The sequence below is a fragment of the Chrysochloris asiatica genome, unplaced genomic scaffold, assembly GCF_000296735.1.
Source record: "Chrysochloris asiatica unplaced genomic scaffold, ChrAsi1.0 scaffold00279, whole genome shotgun sequence".
Taxonomy (NCBI): domain Eukaryota; kingdom Metazoa; phylum Chordata; class Mammalia; order Afrosoricida; family Chrysochloridae; genus Chrysochloris; species Chrysochloris asiatica.
Genome location: NW_006408797.1, coordinates 1,774,511 through 1,800,591, shown reverse-complemented (window position 1 = coordinate 1,800,591; position 26,081 = coordinate 1,774,511). Strand labels below are relative to the sequence as shown.

The 26,081-nt window shown below is 40.8% G+C and overlaps 1 protein-coding gene across 1 annotated transcript in view; it reads right to left on the bottom strand.

Annotated features, from left to right (window-relative positions):
- ADAMTS2 (ADAM metallopeptidase with thrombospondin type 1 motif, 2) overlaps positions 1 to 26,081 on the bottom strand; it is a 363,960-nt gene that overhangs the window by 62,795 nt on the left and 275,084 nt on the right. The window contains exons 7-10 of the mRNA XM_006874455.1: positions 20,092 to 20,197; positions 19,313 to 19,456; positions 18,794 to 18,926; positions 18,125 to 18,238 (exon numbers count right to left, since the gene is read on the bottom strand). Of these exons, the coding sequence (XP_006874517.1) occupies positions 18,125 to 18,238; positions 18,794 to 18,926; positions 19,313 to 19,456; positions 20,092 to 20,197 (497 nt within the window). The remainder of the gene's footprint in view (positions 1 to 18,124; positions 18,239 to 18,793; positions 18,927 to 19,312; positions 19,457 to 20,091; positions 20,198 to 26,081) is intronic.

Genomic DNA, 26,081 nt, shown 5'->3' with positions numbered 1-26,081 from the left:
AATATTATGCAAATAGAACAGGTGCTATGTTGACATGACAAAATTTTTTGAATACAGTAAGTAGATGACTGAAATATTGGAGATGCAATTCTACAACATAAATTTAATCACACTGGTTCTTTATTTGGGGAGGCTTATATAATTTAGAGGCCCACTTTAACAAGAAGATTACAAAATGCAAAATGCTAAATTAGGTATAAAATGGAATAGTGAGTTAGAATAAGAAAATACAATACAAGAAATTTTTTAAGTTTGAAGCTGACAAATACCGCACACACACACACACACACACAAATAGAGAACAATGGTGAATGAATGAGTGAATGAATCATTGACTAGCTGACATAATTTTTCTTATAAATATTCTTTGATCCCCTCTTTATATGTTAATAGTTTTGCAAGATAGTTTTCTATAACGAGAAAGGAAAGATAATGAATTAATGCCTCAGCATACTTTTTCTATAATGGCCCAGATAGTAAGTACTTTAAGCCTGACAGGCTATTAAGTCTCTGTTGCAACTACACAACTCTGCCATTGAGGCATAAAAGTGGCCACAGACAATACACACATGAATAGACATGTCTTTGTTCTAATAAATCTTTACCAAAAACAGGAACAAAATGAAAACTTCCAGAATTATGATACAAGGAGCTTGGGGCAACTGCTTCCTAGTAAAATAATCATGTAACTGGTGAGAATTCTTTTTAGACTACCAAAAACAGTTATCTAAAGTCTCTTGAAATTGTCCTAAAGGTACACAGTAAAGGAATAAATAGTTATTTAAGAAAATTCATTAAATTTTGGTAAGAACAATGAAAGTCTAGGGTACATGAGCCATCTGCTCCCATTTCCTTTCCAATTCAATTTGACAGAAGCTCTACTCTGGGCAGGTGCTTCCAAAAAGATGGGGCTCCCTAACCCCCAACTCTCAGCGTAGGGGTATGATTTCACCTGAATGCATCTCTCATCTCCTCCAAATCCAAGCTGTAGAAAGTCTACTTCAGGTGGGGGTGACCAAATGAACTGAAGTTCCCTTCTTCCACTTAGCCTTCCCTCACTGGATGGAAGCTTCATCCCAGGTACAGCAGGTCAAGGAGACTTAACCATGATAGGCTTGTCCCACCTCACTCTTAAGCAGAGGCAGCTTACCCAATAAGTAATATATGCATGCTTTTAGGGTATCAACAAAGCAGGGGCATCAGTTGTCCAAAGCGAAGACTCATAAATGCCAAGAAGATAGGACATAAGAGAAAGAGAGTACCACAGTGGAAAGGGAACTGGCAGGAGATTAAATGAGATTGGTTTTAGTTCCAGTGAGTGGAAATGTACAGCCTGAAATAAAGGTCATGCAGGGTCACAAGGGTGCCCACAAGAAACACTGTTTAAGTTATAAGGCCCCTACCACTTAAGCACCTGTCTCCTCCAGCACCCTACATTAATTGAAGCTCCTTTCTTGTCAGGTCTCTTAGGAGTATACTGTTTCTTCTTAATATATAACTTTTGCTATATTTACCCAGTATGCAACTGGATTTAACATAAGCTGTTACTGAGCAAGTATGGATTATATTAATAGATAACAGGTCTCTGATCCATTTTGAGACAATCGTTTAAGAGATCCAGCATTCATGCCAAAAATGTAGCAACGCTTTTTGTAATGATCCATACACAAGAGTATACTCTTGCGCATGTCCTGGTAAACAACCAATGGAACTCCAGTCCCAGGTGACATGCAAAAGTGAAGGAGCTCAAATAATTCTGCCATTACAAGGAACTCAATCAAGTTACTTTTTAACTGTACAACATTTACCTACAGAGGTATGTCCTAAATTTGCAAACAATATTTATAACTTTAACTTTAAAATGTTTGGCAGATATGTGGATGCAATCTAGCATACACTTAATATAATTCTAACAATGGTAATAATTTAATAAGATACTAATAGAAAATGTTAAAATACTGGAAATATTAATACTTATCTATCACAAAAGTTTAAATTTATATATCAAGTGAGTTTCATTTTTATGCAAGATACAGAGCTTTACATTACTCTACATGTGCTAATATATGAGCTATTAGACAGAGTAAAAGGACATAAAAGTCAATATTTATTTATTGTGAGATTATGTTTCTGTTTTGCAACAATGAGTGTGTTTCTATACTTGCCTTCCAAGAAATCTGCAAAGGGCGTTTATCAGAACATTACATTTATATTTTATGAGAGTATTTATATACCTCCATGTAAGGAAATTGAATAATTTCTTGAGAAAATAAATTAAATGAATATTTAGAAAATTATATAAATGCATCTTATTTTCCATTTCCCTTCAGATAGCCTTTCTTTTAAGAAATTGATTGATCCTGTTGTAACTCACAAAATGAACTTGCCCATTGGGAAGTGGTGCCATTGTTGTATCAATTATGTATGTATCTCTGAATATGGGAGTTGAACAATTCCACAAAGAAATAAGATGTACATTTTATAAATTTTGTCAGATTGAATTATGTACCCCAAAAATATGCATCAGTTTGATTGGGTCATGCTTTTCAGTGATTTGTAATGATGTAATGTGGCAGTTATGTGATGATTCCCCATGAAGGGAATCTAATGCGATAAACCAATAAGAGAATTAAGGCTGGACTGCAATACCCTTTACTTACTGATGAAGATCAAAGGCTACAGCTTTCAGTATGGGTTGCACCTCAATGGAAAAGAAAACAAAACAAAAACAGAACTCCTCACAATTGTACCAATAAGCAGCAGCATGATAAATGGAGAAAAGGTTGAAGCTGTCAAAGTCTTCATTTTGCTTGGACCCACAATTAACACTCATGGAAGCAACAGTCAAGAAATCAAACAACGTATTGCATTGGGCAAATATGCTGCAAAAGACCACATGATTTGTGGTATAATCTGGTCCTGTCCTATGACAAGTGAGCCCAAACACAAGCTTCTGATTGGACATACCCTTGCATTTGTATCATGCTGTTTTCAATTGCTCCTGCCCACATTGGGTATCAGCAGTAGTCCAATGAACTGTGAAGTTGAAGCATCATGGATGGAAAGAGAGCGCACACGTTTTTAAGTATTATTTCAAAAAGAAAAACACTCATGGATATCTGTGAAGGAACCGCCAAAAACCATTGTACAAAAAACTAATGAAACTATTTCCAACTGCCTTGGAAGTACTATTCCTTTAGATTATCTCAGACCCGATGACCAAAATTACACATTCCAAATCAATATTTTTTAAATTACTTGTTATCAAATATAAAATTTTATGTTAACATCCACATTTGAATTTTACTTGATAAATTCTACTTGCTTCATACATTTTATTTATTTTTAATAGTTCAAATTCATTTGCTACAGTGGAATCAAATTTTAAAAGTGACATAATTTTATATACAAATAAAATGAAACAGCAACATCTAAGTGGAGCACAAAAAACAAAAGCTCACAGAATATAAAAAGAAAACGATTTGTGAACCCCAAAAGAAAATTTCAAAATTAATTTCGTTTTCGAAATGTAATTGATCGGAAGAGATTCTTATGTTGAAGTTTGAAAGCTTGAATTTAATGGGTGCAAATTGTTGAACTATTAGTGCTAATACTGAAATTACTGATAGCAATAATAATCCAACAGAATTTGTCCCAAATTCTGCATCTATTCTTGTTATAGCAAAAGAAATTAATAATGGTATAGAAAGTGAGGAGTCCTGGCGTGATGCAATAGGATAAGCTTTGGACTGCTAACCACAAGGTGGGTGGTTCAAATCCACCAGCCACTTCTTGGAAACCTTATACAGGGTTGCTATAAGTCGGAACCAACTCAATAGCACTTAGTATCAACAAAAAGTGACATTATTTTTAAATCTAAAATTGCTGCATCTGCAAACACTGTGAAAAATAGAAATGAAGATGTTGCTTTGTGGAATAATTTTCATTCTAATGATGCAAATTATTATGGTCTAAAGTAGGCCAAGTGATTGTTGACACCAGAGTGGACCATTATAAAATTCACGTAAAAAAAAGTTATGGATGGTAAACAAACAACATTCCATAGTCAGAATATGTTTCTAGGGTGCAAAGCTAATGGTGAAATTTATAAAAGGAAGTGGCTACTGTATTGTCTATCAGTTAGTTCTGTCTATTGTTTTCAATATACAGTCTTAATCATTCAATTCTCAATCTGCTACAGATGGACCTAGCAATTCAGGTGATTTGAATACAATTGGTAAACATGACAACAATTCAATTTACAGAGTATATATTGTCATTTTAAATGGGAGAAATGCAGCAATAAAGACATGAGCTGAGTTTGGACATGTTCCATTGGCATCCACTAACCCTGAGTGAGAGAGAGAAGAGGAAGAGCTGGCTGGTCTGAAGTTTAGGGTTGTGTGAATTTCTGAGACCATGGGCAATGAACTAGCCTTTAGGGTCTAGGTCTGAGAGGGAATGGGTCAGCTGGTCTGAAGTGCAAGGAGGTGTGTGTGGACTCCCAAACTTGCAGCTAGCTTGGATGACTTTTGACCTAGCTTGGATGGCTAGGGCCGAGCTGACCAGAACCGGACTAGATGAAGATAAAGATGTTTGATACTATAAGCAAATGTAAATTGTTACAATTTGATGAGATAGATTTTTGCTTATGGATGCAGTTATTCAAAATTCCAATCAGAATGAAAGATTTTCCATATCACAAAATAACTTACAGAATGTGTCCCTTGAACATTTAAATGAATATATATTTTTGTTTTGTATGTGTGCACTAAATAATTTTGCTTTGTTCATTTGTGAAATATAAGATGTAAATGGGGAACCACAGGGAGAAAATAGGATAACTGTTGTTGCAGTGGGGGGAGGGGGATTGTAATTGAGATGAAATAAAGTGTATAATTTGTTGAATTTAAAGCTGATGAACTTATCTATACACTTCACTCAATTCACAATTTAAAAAAAGGTTAAAAAATGTGAAGACATGATTTTGGCTTAATGCATGATCTGGAAACATAAACTAATGACACGAGTATTGGAAATCTATTCTGCAACATATTATGCTGCTGTCATAATAATTAGTGAATGTGAACTAAGGAATGAAGTATTTGGATCCCCAAAAATGGGAGTTTGGGGGTTTACATGAATTTGTTCAGCTTGATTCATTTTTAGTAGGTCACAGGAAAGGACAACCCATTGTATATGTCTAAAACAATGTGCAAAGAATTAATAAATTCAAGAGATGATGAAGTTCAATCAAATATTTTCAGTGTAATCAGCATAGCTCTATATTTCAGTTTGTCTGTATATTCTACTCCTGATCTTTTCACACAGAGCAGGCTCGTATTGTTTTAAGATATGCATATCTAACAGCTGGAAAACCTGTAGAGTGATGTATTATATTTATTACCTTCAAAGTAATACTGGTAAAGAAATCGCAAATCAAGTACATCACTATTTACATGACATTTTCGAAACAACCTTTTCTAAGTGTAGAGGCCACTCCAATGACAATGCTGCCAATGTATCAGGGTGTTTTAAAGGCATGCATAGATAGTTAAGAACATAATGACTATGCCATTCTCATACCATGAGCTGCCCCTTCACTTAATCTTGTAGGGCAAAACACAGGAGATTGTTGTCTAGAAGTAGCTGGGGTTTTCCTACTGCTCAGTTACTCTACATAATTTTGAAGCCTATACTCATTGATCTACCACTTGTCTGTCAATTTGTTGCACCGAGCTGGCTTGTGTGGGGCTGGAAGCTATGTCATCAGTATATTTTAAATAGCAGAAAGGTCCCCTGGTGTGGCTCTGTAGGATAAGCACTGGACCTCATGGGCAGTTTGAACTGCGAGGTTGGCAGTTCAAACTCAACTTCTTCTCCTTGAAAACTGCATACAGGGTCCCTATGAGTCAGAACCAACTTGATGACACTTAACAACAACAGCAACAAGATCACTCATGGTAGACAGGGTTCAGCAGACCTTCCAGACTAAGCCAGACTAGGAAAAAGGAGAGACAGACCACTTCTGAAGGGGTTGACACAGAAAATCTTATAAACAGCAGTGGAGCATTATCAGATACAGTGCCAGAAGATGAGCCCCTCAACTTGGAATGAGTGCAAAATACGACTGGGGAAGAGCTGCCTCCTTAAATTAGAGTTGCCCATAACAGGTAGAGGAAATCTTTTGGGAATTTCATTGCTTATAGGGTACAACTCAAAACAAGAAGAAACAATTGCTAATATCCATTAATAATCAAAATGTGGAGTATACAAAGTATGAATCTAGGAAAACTTGAAGTTGTCAAAAATGAAATGAAACAAGTAAAGACAGATATCCTAAACATTGTTGTTGTTGTTAAGTGCATCAAGTTCATTCCAGCGCATAGCAACCCTGTGTAGGGTTTCTGAGGAATAGCTGGTGGGTCTGAATCCAACATTGCAGTTAGCAGTCTAGAGCTTATCCTATAGTGCTACACCAAAAGTCCATTTTTGAGGTTGTTGTTAAGTGCTGTTGAGTCAGTTTCCAAGGAGCAACTGGTGGGTTTGAATCACTGACCTTGTGATTATTAGTCCAGTGTTTATGCTACAGCACCACACCAGTACTCCATGCTAAGCATTACCGTGGTGAAATGGATAGGGACTGCTATTTTGAATCAGACAATCATGGTTTTCCATGCCAGGAATGACAAACTGAAGAGTACTGGAGTCTCATTCATCATCAAAAAGAATATTTCAAGATCTATCTTGAAGTACAACGTTGTCTGTGACAGGATAGTATCCAGACCCCTACAGGGAAGACCAAGGGGCTCTGATAGTGTAGTGGTTATGAATCGGGCTGCGAACCTCAGGGTCAGCATTTTGAAACTACCAGCAGTTCCGCGGGAGAAAGACGAGGCTTTCTGCTCTCGTAAAGATTTACAGCCTCGGAAACCCTGTGCAGGGTCACTATGAGTTGGAATTGACTCCACGGTACTTAACAACAACAGGGAAGACCTGGTGTGGGGCTGTGGGTTAATGCACTGGACTGCAGGGAAGACCAGTTAATATCACTATTACTCAAATTTATGCACCAATCACTAAAGCCAGTAATGATGAAACTGAAGAAGTCTACCAACTTCTGCAGTCTGAAACTGATCAAACATGCACTGATAACTATTGGTGATTGGAATAGGAAAGTGGGAAACAAAGAGGAAGCATCAGTAATAGGAAAATATAGTCTTGGAGATAGAAATGATACTGGAGATTGCCTGATAGATTTTTGCAAGACCAATGACTTATTCATTGCAAACATAAAGAAGTTAACATAAGTGGAAGAAATGCTGAAGTATAAGAGTTAAACAGAAAAACCCAAATGGAAGCTCGAGAAGACAAAGTAAAATATTACAATGAATTGTGCAAATATCTGGAGTTAGAAAAACAAAAGAGAAGAACACACTCATCTTTTCTCAAGCTGAAAGAACTGAAGAAAAAATATTCAAGCCTCGGGTTGCAGTATTGAAGGATTCTGAGGGCAAAATGTTGAATGATGCAGAAGTGTCAAAAGAAGAAGGAAGGAATACATGAAATCACTGTACCAAAAAGAACTGGCAATGGTCAATCATTTCAAGAGATACCATACGATCAAGAAATGATGATATTGAGAGAAGAGATCCTAGCTGCACTGAAGGATGGTGGAAATCAAGTCTCTAGGAATTGATGGAATATAAATGGAAAGTTCCAATGGACTGATGCAGTACTGGAGGTGCTCACTTGTCTATGCCAAGAAATTTGGAAGACAGCTACTTAGCCAACATACTATATTTGTATCCATTTCAAAGAGAGATGACCCAACAGAATACGGAAATCATCAAACAATATAATTAATATTGCATGAAAGTAAAATTCTGAAGATAATTTAAAAATGGTTGCAACAGTACACCAACATAGAACTCCCAGAAATTCAAGCCAGATTTAGAAGAGGATGCAGAACTAGGATTATCATTGCTAACATCAGAAGGATTTTTGCTGAAAGCAGAGAATACCAGAAATACATTTACTTATTCTTTACTGACTATGCAAAGGCATTCAACTATGTGGATTATAAAAAACAATGGATAACATTGCAAAGAATGTATATTCCAGAACACTTAATTGTGCGCATGAGGAATTTACGCATAGACCAAGAGACAGTTGTTCAAACAGAAAAAGGGGATATTGAATGGTTTAAAATCAGGAAAGCTTTGTGTCAGGATTGTATTCTTTCACCACACTTATTCAATCTACATGCTGAGCAAATAATCTGAGAAAATGGATTGTATGAAGAAGAATGTGGCATCAGGATTGGAGGAAAACTCATTAACAACCTATGGTATCAGTATGAAAATGACACAACTTTACTTGCTGGAAACACACATGACTTAAAATTCTTACTGATGACGATCTAAGACTACAGCCTTCAGTATGGATTGTACCTTAAGGTAAAGAAAACAAAACTCCTAACAAATGGACCAATAAATAATATCATGGTAAATGCGAAAAAGACATTGCCAAAGCCTTAATTTTGCTTAGATCCACAACCAACAATCAATGCTCATGGAAGCAGCAGTCAAGAAATCAAATGACACAATTGGGAAAATCTGCTGTAAAAGACCTCTTTAAAGTGTTCAAGAGCAAAGATGTCAGTTTAAAGACTAAGGTGCACCTGATTCACACCATGGTATTTTCAATTACCTCTTATGCGCTGTGGGTTAATGCGCCAGACTGCAAAGCCATTTGAACTGCAAGGTCAGTGGTTCAAGCTCACCAGCTGTTCTTCGGAAACCCTATACAGGGTTGCTATGGGTTGGAACTGACTCAACGGCACTTAACAACAAACAATAACATATGCATATAAAAGTTGGACAATGAATAAGGAAAATGTAGAATAATTGGTGCATTTGAATTATGGTGTTGGAGAAGAATATTGAAAGTACCATGGGCTGCCACAAAACAAATAAATTGTCTTAAAAGTAGTACAGCAAGAATGTTTTTTAGAAGCAAGGATGGTGAGATTGTCTCTGTACTTTGGACATGTTGTCAGGAAGGGCCAGTCCCTGGAGAAGGATACCAGGCTTGGTAAAGTGAAGAGTCAGCAAAATAAGAGGAAGTCTCTCAAGGAGATTGATTGACATGGTGGCAGCAACAATGGTTTCACACATAATAATTGTGAGGACGGGGTAGGACCAGGCATTGTTTCATTCTGTTTTGCATAGGAACCAATTCAACATCACCTAACAACAATATACTCACTGATGGGCAGTTCCTAAAATATATTTTGTCAATGATCGAGTATATGGTTTTCTAATACATGTGGGAAAACACATGCTATAACAATGCATGCACTTCCCAATGTGTATAATACTGGGTTATGTACTCAGATTCTAGATGCCTGAGAAAATGCTATTGAAGACCAGGCATAAAAAGGAGATACCTAAGAGAAGTTGAAAACAAAGCCAACAAAATGCAAACACAAGAACTAGTCAGTGTCCAGCTACTGCTACCAACTGCCCTGAAAGGGATCACATTAGAGGATCCTGGATAGAGTGGGAGAAGATGTAGAACAAAATTCAAAATTATTGAAAAAAAGAGATTGGTTTATTAGTCAGAAAGAGACTGGAAGAACCTGAGACTATAGCCCTCGACCACCCTTCCGGTCTGGAAAGGAACTCACCCTCATGACCCAGTTTTCAGTCAAGCAGTAGATAGATTTATAGCAGGGTATGTTCACCACAGAATGGTCAATAATTCAAAATCAAAAGGGTAACATGTATCTAAGGACAAAGATGAGAAGGAATGGGAATATGGGTGGAATGGAGACAGAAACCACAGGGAGGAAGCAGGATAACTGGTGTTGCAGGGAGGGGATTGTCATCATTGACATGAAACAAAGTGTATGATTCGTTGAATGTAAAACTGATGATCTTGTCTGCAAACCTTCATCCAATTCACAATAAAAAGTTTTGATAAATGAAAATATTGTTAATTGGAATTTGTCCACAAACTTTTTGAAGCCCCCTCATATATACATACAAAAATACAAAAGTCATGAAAATTGACTCTGACGATGTTGAATTTTGTCAGTTGCAGTAACAACTCCACTTGTAAAGGGTTTGAATCATCTGGCTTGCCCCTGGGAATGGGGTTGGCATTGCTAGACTCAGAAAATTAGTGGGAGTTGTCTGTAGGGTTCCTTTATTCCTTCATGTATTTCACGATGACATCTCACTGCTTCCAGAATCTGTCAGCATTAGTAGAGCGATCAGTGTTTAGGTCCCTGTTTTCCCTCATTTAGTTTAGAAAAAACTCCAGCTAATTCACAGAGTCCTGGCATGGTGTTGTGGGTTAATGAGCTGGACTGCAAAGTCAGTTTGAACTGAAAGGCTGTTCAGTCTCACCAGCCACTCCTAGGAAACCCTAGACAGGGTCTCTATGGGTCAGAACTGACTGGACACCACTTAACAGCAACAACAACAATCCTTTCACTGTAAAATTTTTGACAACTTCTCCCCTTCCTCAATATTTCCTTTTTTCTTCAGCATTTCTTTATTCTTCAAAAATCTATTAAGTCCAGATTTGTCGATTTCCTTTTCTTCATGACGTATGAACTATTCCACATTGGCAATATTAAGTTCTAAATTCAATGTTCTTGCCATATAGAAATTTTTTTCACAAGCCTATTGTATCATATTACCCTAATCAAACACTTGGAGCCTGTTTATATAACTCCACAATTTTTCCCATATCCTCTGCATGTATTATCCCATAGCTTCCTCCCAGGAAGACACAATGTTTCAGATCTGACAGTTGTAAATCAGGGATATCTGTACCCAAGGAACTGGAAGCAGTGATATAAACAAGCATATGTACATCAGTGTTCACTATGCTGTTGTTGTTGTTGTTGTTAAATGCCATTGAGTCGATTCCAACCCATAACAGCCCTGAATAGGGTTTCCGAGGAGCAGCTGGTGAGCCTGAACCACTGACCTTGCAATTCAAACGACTTTGGAGTCTGACGCATTAACCCACAGTGCCAACACCAGGACTCCAGTGTTCACTTGTTGTTGTTGTTGTTGTTGTTGTGAAGTGCCATCTGTGCCATCGAGTCAGTTCCGACCCATAGTGACCCTGTATAGGGTTTCCAAGGGTGTAAATCTTTACGGGAGTAGAAAGCCTCATCTTTCTCCCGCGGAGCGGCTGGTAGTTTCGAACTGCTGACCTTAAGGTTCGCAGCCCGATTCGTAACCACTACGCTACCAGAGCTCCTTAGCACTATTCAATTTAGCCAAAAGGTGAAAGCAAACGAATCCATCCTTGGGTGAATGGATAAACAAAACTTGGTACATACATACAATGTGCTACTTACTTCATCAGAAAGAGAAATGAAGTCTTGATGCATGCAACAGGGATGAACCTTAAAGATGTTGTGCTGAGTGAAATAAGGCAATCACAAAAGGACAAGTATCATATGCCCTCACATATGAGAAAAGGCAAATGTATAGAGACCAAAGTAGTTACCAAAGTGGTTGGAGCTATTGAGTATGAAGTACAGAGCTAGGGTGATGGGAATTGGCATTTAGTAAGTGTAATGACTACACCGCCAACTAATATAATTGATGTCACTAAGTTGTACATCTGTATAAAGTTGAATTGGTAAATGTTGTGTGATATGTATTTTTACTATAAAAGAAGTAGAGCAGCTGCTAATGCTATTTATGCACAACCAAATGCTTCATGAGACTTCTTCTCTTGGTTTAGAGATTTAGAGTCATGGTTTCATGGGACACCCTAGTTAATTGGCCTAATATCATTTTTAGTGCTTCTTGCTACCCCCTGTTATTATTTACTACTGTTAAGTGTTGGTTAGTTGGTTCTAACTTATAGAGGCCTCGTATGGGGTTTCTGAGGCTTTAAAGCTTCGAGGGAGCAGAAGGCTTCATCTTTCTCCCATGGAGTCACTGGTGGGTTTGAACTGAGGACCTTGTAGTTAGTAGTCCAGTACTTATCCTGTGGAGCCACCATGCTTCCTTCCACCTCCTAATTCCTTGTATAGTTTCTGGGGTCTTAAAACTTGCAAGTGATTATCCAAGGCACAATTGGCCTCTAATCACCTGGAGAAACAGAGGATGAAAGAAGTCAGGAATATGAAGAGGAAATGGAATTCATGGCTAATTGCCTCTGTATAGACCTATCTCCTTTGCATAAGACCAGAACTGGGTGGTACCTGGATCCTATTACTGAACATTTTGATCAAATTCTATAGAAGAATCCTAATCAAAAGGGACAGACATGTAGAACATAATTTCAAACTTTCATGGAATCTAGTCTTTTCTGGAACCATTCAAATGGATGAACTTCTGAAGCTCTGGCCATGAGATAATCTTTAAACCTTAAACCAACAATATCTCCTCAAGTCTCCTTTAAGCAAAACAACAGGTTAGCTTAGCTAGAAAAGAATGTTTGCTTTGACACTGTGCTCTTTTAAAGAACTATCTATATGGAATCAAATAGACAACAGCGACTCAAAACTTTAGAAAAGAAATGAACACTTCTTATCAAGTTCATGTTAATGGTGGAGAAATAATTCAAAAAAGGAGTTGAGAAGGGTTCAAATTGTTATATTGTGCATGCTCTGCTGTGTACATTTTCAGGACATAAATCAATAAATAAAAACTTTTAAAGATGATGAAAAGAACCACAGTAGTGAGAAAATATTTGTAAACTATGTATCGGGCAAAGGTTTTATTTCCAGAATACATAACAAATTCCTACAACTCACTAACAGGAAGATATATAGCATAACTTAGAAATGGGCAAAAGATCTAAACAGACATTTCTCCAAAGATAAGCAAATTGCCAATAAGAACATGAAAAGATGCTCAATATCATGAATCATTACAGAAATGTAAATCCAAACCACAATGCAATACTCACTAAGATGTTCAGAGTATTAATTTAAAAAATGGACATAATAAGTTTTGACAAGGATGTGGAGAAATCGTAACTGTCACACACTACTGATGGGAATGGGAAATAAAGCAGCTGCTTTGAGAAGTAACCTGGACATTGCTCAGAGTGTTAAATATACAGTTTCCATTAGATCCAAGAATTCTACTCTTATATGCCACTCCCAAATGGAAAGAAAACACACAGCACACAAAACTTGTACATGAAAATTCAGAGCAGCATTCATCATAATAACCAGAAAATGGAAATAACTCAAATGATTTCAGTGTTCAATTGATAAAAAAATAAATAAAACATGGTATATCCATGCATTTATTATGTGGCAATAAAAACAAAGTACTGATACATGGTAGAACAAAGATTAGCCTTGAAAACATTATGTTAAGTGAAATAATCCAGTCCCAAAAGACAGCATGTTATATTACTCTAGTTAAATAAATGTCAATCTATAGAGACAGAGTTAGATTACTGGTTGCCTAGGACTGAGTGTACGTACAAGTCCTGGTAGCATAGTGGGTTGCATGTTGAGTTGCTAATCTCAAGGTCAGCAGTTCGAATTCACCAGTGGCTTCTCAGGAGAAACATGAGGATGTCTGTTTCTGTCAATCTTTACACCCTCAGAAAACCTATACAGGGTAGCCAGGAGTTGGAACCAACTTGCCGGCACACCACTACCACTGAGTAGATAGGAGAAATGGGGAGTGACTACTAATGGCTTTTTTTTGAAGTGAAAAACAAAAAAAAAGTTTTAAAGTTCTAAAATTAGATTGTTGTGATAGTTGCACAACTCTGAATATACTACATGAAAATTTTAGCATGCATACACTTTTAAACGGGTACACTGTATAGAATGTGGCACTGCTGGAGTCCTGGTGTGGAGCTGTGGGCTAATGCGCTGGACCACAAAGTCACTTTGAACCACAAGGTTGGTGTTTCAAGCTCACCAACTGCTCCTCAGAAACTCTATACAGGGTTCACTATAGGTTGGAACCGACTAGATATCACCTAACAACAACAACAACAATGTGATGCTGTAGGTTAAAGCACTGGACCACAAGGTCGGTTTGAATCACAAATCAGTTTGAACCACAAGGTCGGCAGTTCAAACACACCAGTTGCTCCTTTGAAACCCTATACTGGGTCGCTATGAGTTGGCACTTAACAACAGCAACAACAAAGTCGTAATGGGAGTCCTGGTGTGAGGCTGTAGACTATGAACTGCAAGGTTGGTGGTTCAAAACTACTCCTTAGAAACCCTATAAAGAGGTGCTGTGAGTCAGAACTGACTGCCAGCATGTAACAACAACAAGAAAGTCACAAAGACGAGTGCTGGTAGCACAGTGGGTTAAGCAATTGGACCAAAAGGTCAACAGTTCAAACCAACCAGTCGCTATTCGGGAGAAAGATGAAGCTGTCTGCTTCACTGGAGCTTCAGAAACCATAGGAAGAAATTCTACTTTGTCCTATATAGGGTCTCTGAGTCAGAACTGACTCTACCGCAGTGGTGGTGTTTTGTTTAAAAATGTAAAAGAAAATTAATTTGGCTCACACACTGTAGTTTTCCCAATCCTCCCTAGCATGCTGAGTAAAATATTTTATTTTTTATTATCAATAATTTAGAGAGTTATTGATTATACCCTCAGAGCATTGTTATTGTTGTTAACTGTAACTGAGTTGGTTTTAACTCATAGAATCCCTGCATAGGGTTTCTGAGGAGCTGCTGGTAGATTTGAACTGCTGACCTTGAAGTTAGCAGTCCAGTGCTAAGCATTAAGGATTATCAAATTAAAGAAGCTGCTATACAGTTTTTTTCCATGGTGTGAACTTCAGGATATTTCAAATTTTCTTGGACACAGCATGATTTTAAACACGCTTAGGATTAGCAACACTCAGTAACCAGTTTGCTGTCAACGTCCTTATGGTAGAGAGAATATTCTGAGCTTTATATTGTCTTTGATGTTGTCAACATTTCATGTCAAATGAGAAAGATATTTAAATGCTTTTCCAATGCGTTCGTTGGATTCACGCCTCTTCCTTAATTGGACTGTCAGACACTCCAAGAGCCTGTCCGTTGCTTCTCTTTGATATTTACTTCTTTCTCTTAATGAATGACAGCGTTGGGGTTGATCTGAAATCTTTTATATTGTAATTCACTTTTTGAAGTTAGAATTGTTTCTATTGATTTTCTTACTCATTTTTATTAGCTTTATTTCATATTCCATCACTTTTAATCTAATTTTTTCAACTTTCTTTAATCAAGACGCCTTTATAAAAATATTCAAATCAGGTCTCTCTGATTTCTCCCTGGTTTAAATGAAGCATCCCCAAACAACTTTCAAAAGTGTATTAACTGGTGTATTAAGAGTTTATCAACATTGTAAATAAGTTTTTTGCATCTCATTTGCATTTAAGCTTCTCTGCTGGTCTTTGGAAAATCTATTTTAGAGTCTCTTATTTTTTGTCATACTTATGTTGTAAGGTTTGAACAGCTTTAAAACACCCCAGACTGTCTTACTACTCTCACTCTTCCAAATACCCAAGTTGGATCTGTGTTTAAAATACTCCATCCACAAGACACTTCCCTGTAATAGTTAAGATTTTGACTGGGTTAGGATTCTCAGTGGTTTAGCAGTAAAGACATAGCTATTCCCCATGATGAGATCTAGTATAATGTAATCACTTCTATGATGAAATCTGCTGTTAGCCAATCAACTAACAGGAAGTTTCCTCAGGGGTGTGGCCTGCTTCCACTATTGGACACCTGCTTCCAATATATTGGCCGAGCTTGCTTTGTTATTTTGCTGGGTCTGGGTTCTGCATCTGACTTGTCATTTGACTTTCCGTTTTCTCGAGCCAGTGGCCTGCCGTATTGCCTAGAGATCCTGGTGTCATCAGTAGGATGGCATTTTATCTGCCGACCTTGAATTCATTCACATTTGTAGCCAGAAGCCTACCGTCTGAGTTGCTGATCTTGGGTTCATCAGCTCCTACAACTATGTGAGTCAGAAATCTTGAGTTTGACATCTGACCTACTTGTCTGCCTCTACAACTGGTGAGCCATTTCCTTAATCTAAACCTCCCTACCACCTCTCTATGGATAAATGTTGTTGTTAAGTGCCCTTGAGTTGGTTCCAATGCATAGTGACTTGTTATAGGGTTTCTGAGGAGTGGCTGGTGGGTTTGAAGTGCTGACCTTGTGGTTAGCAGTCCAGTGCTTATCTTACAGTGCCACACCAAGACTCCTCTCTCTCTGTCTCTGTAAATATATATATGAAGGAGCCCTGGTAGCACAGTGGGTTACTCATTAGGCTGCTAACCACAAGATCAGCAGTTCAAATTTATCAGTTGCTCTGAATGAGAAAGATGAGACTTTCTGCTCCCATAAAGTTTTACAGCCTTGGAAACCTTATACAGACTCACTATGAGTTGGAATTGACTTGACAGCACATGACAACTATCTATCTATCTATCTATCTATCTATCTATCTATCTATCTATCTATCTATATATATAGTGCCATTGAGTCAGTTCTGATCCATAGCAACCCTGTATAGGGTTTCCAAGGAGTGGCTGGTGAGTTTGAACTGCTGACCTTGCAGTTCAAACTGACTTTGCAGTCTAGTGCATTAACCCACAGCACCACACCAGGACTTTCTCTCTCTATATCTATCTATCTATCTATCTATCTATCTATCTATCTATCTATCTATCTACTGGTAACTGCAAGGTTGGCAGTTTGTACCTACCAGCTGCTCTTGGAAACTCTATACAGGGTTGCTATGAGTCGGAACCAACTCAACAGCATACAACAACATATATATCAACATATATATATATATATATACAAAGTAATCGAGTCTATGATTACTATGTCTACTATACTTTGGTTTACTTATTCTGGAGTATATTTCATGTTATGAAATTGTCAATTTGGAGTCTGTCAATTTGGTCCTCAGTTTCTACCTTAAATAGAGTGAACTGATCTTAATTGATGACCATTAAAATTATCTTACTTTTGAAAAATGTATGAAAATACTTAACCATGTGAATACATTGTAGGCTCTTTGCAGAGTCTTGGAAGGGGCCCATGCCAATGATGAGCCCTGTAGCAGGAGCATCACTAGCTTCCCAGTAAACCGGCCTCTGCTCCCTTTCAAAGCCATTCATTTGTTGGCTTCTCACTGGTATAAAGATAAAAAGTAAGTCTGCTTCTGTAAAGACTACATCCTAGGAACCCTATGGAGCAGTCCTACCCTGTCACATGGGATTGCTGTGATTCAAAATCAAGTCGAATACACCTTGAAATCAGCAACAACAACTACAATTAAAACAACAGACAGAAACAATTACAAATGAACCAAAATCTTCAGGACTGGGTCTGGGAATTTATACCTTTGCGAAGCTCCACCAGCGTGACTAGACCCAGTAGATTTTTGGTGTTTCTCAGCCTAACAGTTTGAGACACACAATGCAGTCCACTTCCACATCCCCAGGGCTGATCTTTGTGGCTTCAGTGGATTTGCGGTTATGCCAGCCCACAGCAAGAGATTGGCTGAGGGATGGGTATATGACTTCATCGGGACCAATGAGAATCAGGCCTAGAATTTTGACTGGAATGACAGTAAAGGAGAAATCTTTCTTTCTGTAGAGTTGCCAAAAGATGAAAATGAGTCTGAAGCAACTGGCATATGGTTATCATGTGACCTTAAGGGTAAAGTCTACCCAGCAAGAGGCAAGTGTGGAGGCCCTAGTGGATGGAGGGGCAAAGCTTTTGTGCTGGGCTATGGACCCAGAGGCCACTCAGATCCCAACACTGCCCTCAAGGAGCTCCCAGTTTGTGAGGTGATGACAGTACCCACAGTGTACACATAGTGGATGGCAGGAGGCTGTTAGGACCCCAGAACCTGTGGGGCAGAGGAGGGCACTCATGAGTGGGTGGGCTTGAAGCACAATGAGACCGCAGGTTTGCTCCAGAAGATGACAGTGCATCACTAGGCTAGCTAAGACTGAAGAAGAGCTGCCAAGTGTGAGAGTTATTTAAAAGGAGGCAGAGAGAGAAGGCAGGAGTCTCCTGGGAAGGCCACCAGCTAAGTCCTTCACGGGGCCTGCCCTCTATCCTGCCACACTCAGTCTTACTCACCTTGCCAGGTGCACACATGGTTCCATCCAGTGGGGGACCCTTCTTGGTCTTACAAAAGTAGGGGTTGTCAGGGTGGCTGCACCACAGCTGCTTACAGGGGTCGAAGGTTCGGAACTGCAAGATAAGGTATATCCACAGCTCACCAGGCCACCTCTCACTGATGACCACTGTGGGCCACCCTGCCTGAGCCTGAGGCTGAGATACTTCAGCTGGACTGCTACAAAGTCATGCAAGGCCAATACAGCTGATCAGTGGCTCTGGGGCCCAGAGAACCACATGCATTGCTGGGGTTGCAGTGCCCTCACATGCTGCTCCCCATCTTACCCCCAACCCCTCTGGCACCTCTCAGCCTCTCAGGGCTGCTGGCTCCAAGGAACTACCTCGGTAGGGTCCTTGCCCACTTGCCATGATACCTGGCTGATAAATCATGAAGCTCTCCTCTAACTTCCCATTGCTTTTTCCCTGACCATTCAGCCACCAATCCTTACAATGAAACACAGATCTGGCCATTCCACTCTTCCTGCTAAAACCTTCTCAGAGCCCTCATCACCAAGAAAATACAATTCATCAACCTGCTTAGGTGGTCATGTAAGGTGCCAGGCCAGCTGCATGAAGATTTAGGACAAGCTCCTCCTCCCTCCAGCCTTGTCGACTGGCTCACACACTCACCGCCGTGCACATCATGTAACCTAGACCGAAGTCGAAGCGGCACTGCTCATTCATGGAATAGTGCAGACCCGGGAGCTGCGGCAATGCTGGCCAGTCATGGGCGAAAGGGTCATCTCGCAGGCAGTCGTAGGAACTGTGAAGGGGACACACTTGGCACTGAGAAGCAGCTGAGGACCCCTGGAGCCCATGGACAGTCCCCACCTCACTGTTGCTTCTCTTTAAGATTCCCCGACTGGGTCTGTCTGGATGCCAGTGATCGATCATGAGATCTATGAAAGGTCCAGCTGCTCTCCTCACCTGTCTGGGTCCCCAATCATGGGAGAACATGTACAGCTTGTCCTGCTCTCCCCCTCTCTCCCCTGCATGTCTGGCTAGTAGACCAGTAGGTCTGAGGATTCCAGCTGGGCCCAGAGCCTGGGTCAGGGAGTGTGAGAACCCAGGTATACCTCCCTCCTAAGCTGAGCTGGCAGTTCCTGGAAAGGCAGTCCTTTTCCAGTGGGGAGCCACACTGGTACTCACTGGAGGTAGCGGTTCAACTCCTGCTGGCTGCATCGAGACCAATGGAAGCGGTGGAAAGCGGCCTGCACCAGGGGCGCCATGATGCTGCCCAGCCTCACCTCGTCACCACAGCGGTTACCTTGCCCATCGTGCTCCATGCCAAGCCTGTGAGAGAGCCACAATGGACCCTCCCCTGACCGTGCTGATCTCCCAATACCACCCCCACCCAAAGGTCAGCATGCTCCCTGGGCCCCACCAGCTGATTTCTCCCAATAGCTACCAAGTCCCCTACCAGGCAGATTCTTACAATCAAGAGTGGGAGTATTTTCAGGGTGGTGGTGGTGAAAAGGGATTTTCGTTCAGCCCAGGGGGAGACAGGTATACTGTCCCCGAGCTGGGCATTGTTGTATGAAGTATGCATTGGAGTTTCCCAGATACTCTCTCCACACACTCTTCTGTGAGATTTCCTGGTAATGCTGGCAGGAAAGGCACCTGGGGCGCTGCCATGCTCTCTTACCTTGAGCAAGCATCTCATAAGTTCCACTTATGCTTTAAACAATGGGGTAAGCAGCCCTCTTTCTCTGGGGCTTGAATGGGAGCATGAAGTAAGGCCCCAGCTCCTGTCCAGGTATGGGGACTTGATCTATTTCTTCAGCAGAAAATGAGCCAATTCCTTACAGAGCTGGGACACAGAGCATCATGTCCTAGGAGAAGGTCCCACAGGGCAGGCCCCTCTCAGGGGCACAGGGAAGACTTGGGCAGGGGTTCTGGGAGAAAACAAGGAATGCCAGGTCACTTACACATGGCCAGTCTCATGGGCTACCACAAATGCGGAGGAGAAACCGTCTTCATGGTTCAGGGTGCAGCTGCGAACCGGGTGGCACATTCCAGTAACAGGAGCGTAGCCTGGGGGGAAGACAAAAGGCACTTCAGCTCTCAGGCCCTGAGCCCGCATGTGGCAGCCCCACGTCTAGCTGAAGTCCTGAAACAGAGGGTCTAACTCCGGAGTGCTTCTCCTCAGGGCCACAAAACCCCCTACCATCTCCAGAACAATGAAGCCGTGAGTAAACAACCGGGTCTGCTGGTAAACCTCAGAAGACAGTCCATGCCCAGTATCCATGTAGGTTATGTACCAGGCTCACCAGTACCCTACGGCTGGCTACCCAGTCTCTCCATGTCCACACTGATCAGGGTTTCTGACTCCTAAACTACACCTTGCTACTGTACCTCCTCACTCTACCTTGAGGTGCACTGACCTCTTTGTCTCCCCACTGCATCTGGAGAAGCTTCCCTGAGTCTCCCAAGTCCTCTTTGGGCTCTTGTGAGACTCCGACCATGTCCCTAGAGGCAGCAGTGAAGGTCAGCATCATGATTAGTGAGCCACAAAGCTCTACTAAGTCCCAAGTAACAATAACAGCTGTGAGCAAACAGCAGGGCATCACTAGATGTGCAATTGCCCAGGGACTGAGCTACTGAGAAGTCAGACAAGGCCTGTGGGGATGACCACGTCAGCAACAGGCCAGCAAACTCTGCACTCCTAGCTGAGAAGACTCTGAGCCACATTTCCATTGGAGGATTTCCAGTCTCATATCTCCTTCCAGATGGGAAATCTGGGGTCGATTTCTGACCAGTGTCTTATAAGCAGCCACCTCCTGTCTGTCAGTGATTTGCATGTTGCTATGATGCTGCACGGAGTCCTGGTATGGCATTGTAGGTTAATGTGCTGGACTGGAAAGTTGGTTTGAAATACAAGGTTCAAGCTCACCAGCCGCTCCTCGGAAACCCTATACAGGGTTGCGATGGGTTGGAACCAACTCAAAGGTACTTAACAACAACAATGATGCTGTACGGAGTCCCGGTGTGGTGCTGTGGGATACAGAAGTGGACCACAAGGTCGGTTTGAACCATAAAGTCAGTGGTTCAAACTCACCAGTCACTCCTTGGAAACCCTATACAAGGTCGCTATGAGTTGGACCTAACTCAATGGCACTTAACAACAATGATGCTATATGGGTCTCAGCAAGTTTCCACAGTAAGATGGACTAGGAAGAAAAGCATGATGACCTGCTTCTGAAAATCAACCTTGGAAAACCTATGGGTCACAACGGGTCTGATCTGCAGAAGTTTACAAGGGATGATGGTACAGGACCAATCAGCTTCATTCTGTTGAGCATGGAGTCACTATGAGTCAGGTTATGACATGATGGTGGCTAACAGCACCTAGGTGTGGTACTGTTGGATAAGCACTGGACTTCTAACCATGAGGTTGGTGGTTCCAGTTCACCAGTCGCTCCTTGGAAACTATACAGACAGAGTCACTATGAGTTGGAACTGACTCTATGGCACTTAACAACAACAACACCTCTCTGTTGGGAAGGAGTTGGGGACTGAATACGGTGCCCTCAGAGGTAGAGGGTGGGGAGAAGGGAGTGGAGCAGGGCAATCCATTTGCAGCGATGCTTCTGACATAAGGATTCCTAAGGATTACCCCCAGCCACACTCCCTAATCAAGTGATTTTTGAAGAACTACTGAATTCACCAGTTAATAGTGAGGATCCACCATGGGTTTTGACAACCTACTTACAGTGTGTGGCACAGGGGAGTATATGCAAATGGAGAAACTGGGAACAACCCAAGCAGCAGGAAGGTGAGAAGGCCTCCTCATGGTGCATGTGATGGTGTGATGGGGTGGGACGAATCACAAAGAAGCCAGAGATACTTTATACAAGGTGTTCTCACAGACAGGGAAAGTCATGATAAAGGCTTCACATAAAACAGAAATACCCGAGGAAGGGTTTGAACACTCGTGCTGGTTCTCATTTAAGCAAACTGAAAACCGCTTGGACAAAATACAGGAATGCAAACAGCAGGTTGGCCAGGAGAATCATGTGTGCCATTTACATCTAGGGTGTTCTAAGAAGCCCTGAGTAGTGCATATGGTCACCATGTTTTGTTGCTAACTGAAAAATTGGCTGAGCAAGTCCATTCAGAACCATCTCAGAAGAAAGGCTAAAACAGCAGATATTTGAAACCCATAGCTCAGTTCTGCTCTGATCCACATAGGGTGGTCATGAATTGGAGTCAACCAATGGTAAAGGGTAACTGTTTTCCTAGAGGTCAGCCAATCGGGGAACCCCAACTCATAGGCCCCTAGTCTAGCCTGGCTCTTCTCAGAATCCACTGGGAGATCCCAAGGAAATTTGTTCAAAGAGAAAAACAGAGAAGAGGAGGGCCAGTGGGATATGGACTGGGTTGGTTGTTTGACTTCTCTGAAAAAATAGTGTAATCTAACCATTGTCTTTAAGGTGCTCTGGTAGCATAGTGGTTACAAATCAGGCTGCGAACCTCACAGTCAGCAGTTCTAAACTACTAGCAGCTCCATGGGAGAAAGATGAGGCTTTCTGCTCCCATAAAGATTTACAGCCTCGAAACCCCTGTACAGGGTTGCTATAAACTGACTCTATGGCACATAACAACAACAACCATTGTCTTTACCCTTGAAACAAACAAGAAAATCTGCATATAAAAGTTGATTTTGCTTTGCAGATTTTCAGATAATAGTAAAACCTGTGAGAGCTTTAACTACATAGGACTGCCTGGTTTTTCTAGGTTGCACAAGTTTCCCCCCTTTAACAGGGTACAAACTTAACCACTTTTTTTATCACTCATTTTAGTGAAAAATATTTGAATTTTCCTTCACTGACAGGTTTCTGCCTTATATTGGTTCTGGCTTTCACAGATTTGACTGCAATTGGAAGATCAAAACTTTGAGATTGTCTATTTGTCATTTTTGTGTCACAGTGAAAATATTTTCCATTCAGCCTACTTAACCTTTATGGAACTTTACGATCTGAAGATTTGTAAAAAGTATCTTTATTTTTACAGTATCTCCTTCCTTCTCATTGTATATGGTTGTTGTTCTCTACAACACTGTTGTTCTCTCATTATTAGGCAGACGTACCTCCTAGATGGCCTCTTACCTTTGTTCTCATACTCTAATCTTTTGTCCTATTGCTCCAAATTGGGAGAGTCACTTGGGCTTTTTACTAGTTTTTGCATTTTCATTTTACCTGTCATTTTTGGATTGCTAATCACAAGGAGCTCTGGTAGTGGTTACAAATCGGGCTGCTAGCCTCAAGGTCGGCAGTTTGAAACTACCAGACATTCTGCGGGAGAAAGATGAGGCTAGAGAAGATTTACAGCCTTGGAAATGCTGTATATGGTCACTATGAGTCGGAACCAACTCCACAGTACTTAACAACAACAATCACAAGGTAGGCAGTTCAAATGTACCAGCCGCTTCTGGGAAATCCTATACAAAATCACTATGAGTTGGAACCAACTTGATGACACTTAACAACAGTGTATATATAGAGCGCGAGCGAGAGCGCGAGCGCTCTGGTAGCGTAGTGGTTACGAATCGGGCTGCTAAGCTCAGGGTCAGCAGTTCGAAACTACCAGCTGCTCCGCGGGAGAAAGATGAGGCTGGGTTAATGCGCTAGATTGCAAAGTCAGTTTGGACTGCACTGTTGGCGGTTCAAGCTCACCACACCTCGGAAACCCTATATACAGGGTTGCTATGGGTTGGAACCAACTCTATGGCACTACACCAACGTATATAAACACACACACACACTTCTGCTGCTGCTGTTGCTGCTGCTGTGTGCCACTGAATCAGTTCCGACTCATCAGTAACCCTGTAATCTTTACAGGAGTAGAAAGACTCATCTTTCTCCCTCAGAGTGGCAGGTGGATTCAAAATGCTGAACTTGCAGTTAGCAATCCAATGTGTAACCCGTTATGCTACCAGGGCTCCGAGGCATGTGTATATGTGTGTGTGTGTGGTGTAGTGAATTATTTAATGCCTTTTCTAGCCACAGTAAACTCCCACCAAATGAAGAGAAGGTGGGGGAAGATGCTGATGGATTATATGATTCACTTGTGAGTGATTGTTAACAGGATTGTGATTGTAAAGAGTTGACAATCTAATGAGGGTGTTGGTAAATGCTATCTTATCATCCTACTGAGTTTTAAATGAGCCATTTCAGAAGCAATAATGGGGGATTTCACTACCATCAAAGAACCAGGAGTGAAGCGCACGTGTCCTTTGGACCCTGAGATTCTTGTGCTTTGCACTTCCTCAAACCAGTGACAGATAGCTGTGGTTCCAAAGGAGTGGCCGAGAATCAGCAGCAGCATCAGAACCAAGAGCCAGAGCATGAGAGAGGGATGGATTTCCCAGGCCTGAGAGAACATAAAGCTGAGTGGCTTTGGGCAAGGAGCATGCTTGTAGAGTGAGGTACCTGCAGGCACTTTGTTGCGAGAGCTAGGTTACTGACCCACAAACTAGAGAGGAGTGCCTTCAGGCTGAGGTTTATGATGGAATGGTGTGTACTCTGGGTATTTATCAGCATTGGCCAGGCAGAGAGAAGTCTACCTGTGAGCATGACTGAGGAGCGGCTGTCCTGACTGGGAACATCTGTGTTCTAAGCATTTCTGACCCTGAATTGTACCTGTTAAGTTCCCTAATAAACCCCATAACTGTGAATAAGGTGTCTGAGTTTTGTGTGGCTATTGCAATTAATTATTGAACCCAATTGAGGAGTACACAGGGTTATAGGAGAAATGTTTGACGCTCAATTTTTTGCAATACATATCCCAAATCAAATCAAATATATATATTTATATTTGTTGCTGTTAAGTGCTGTTGAGTGGGTTCCAACTCATAGCAACCTTGTATAGTGTTTCTGTGGAACCTGGTGAGTTTGAACCTCTGACCTTGTAGTTAACAGTCCAGTGCTTATCCTACAGCACCACACCAGGATATAGTCTCTCCCCACCCCCGTCGTATAAACATTTGCCTATTTGTTTTTTCATGTGTATAGTTTAGTGACATAAGTTATATTAATCAGTGCAACTAACCCCATCATATTTTTAATTTCATAAAATTAAAATTTAATTTCATAAAACTCTTTGCTGTTCTCTATTTTAACATCACAACCTAGTCTGATATTATGGATGTAATTTATCAAATATTCTTGGAATGCTACTTTTTAAAAAGTCCTTTTATATTCTCTAAATTATCTCGTTTTCCTTAGGAATCAGTTTTCTATATTTTTGTTTTCAATTTTGGTCCTTCTTATCCATGCTATACTTTTTGTTTTGGTTTGGTTTGGTTAATGTCTGATAATCATTATCTGTGTCCTCACATTAGTAAAGAGGTCACTTTATATAAAATATTGGTGGCTTTCCTATCCCTCAGAGCAGCCGTTCTCCTCAATCCCCATGTAAGTTTTCCCCCAGGTGAAAACAAAACCAGAGTGCTCTGTTTATAGGGATGGGGCATGTCAGTGGGCTATTCTCATGTAGAGTTTCCAGGGAAGCTAGCAGCCCTCCAAATGGAGAGGTCTGTCCTCCACAGCACCTACACCACACTGAGTTCCAAAATCATATTTTATCTAACCATTGTGATGTCATTGGTGTTGGAAAAGAAATAACTGTTGTGCCATACCCAAAACCAAACCACACTCGTTGTTGTGAAGTGCCATCAAGTCAGTTCTGACCCATAGCAACCCTGTAGGGGATTTCCAAGAAACAATTGGTGGTGAGCTTGAACCACTGACCTTGCAGTTCAAACTGACTTTGCAATTGAGCACATGAACCCACAGTGCCACACCACGACTCCACACCCATAGAGATGTTTTATTGAGATTAAATTAATTGTGTTTCCCTGATCAGGATCCCTTGAGAGTCCCTACTTATACAAATACGGAGTAGGTTGTCTTCAGAC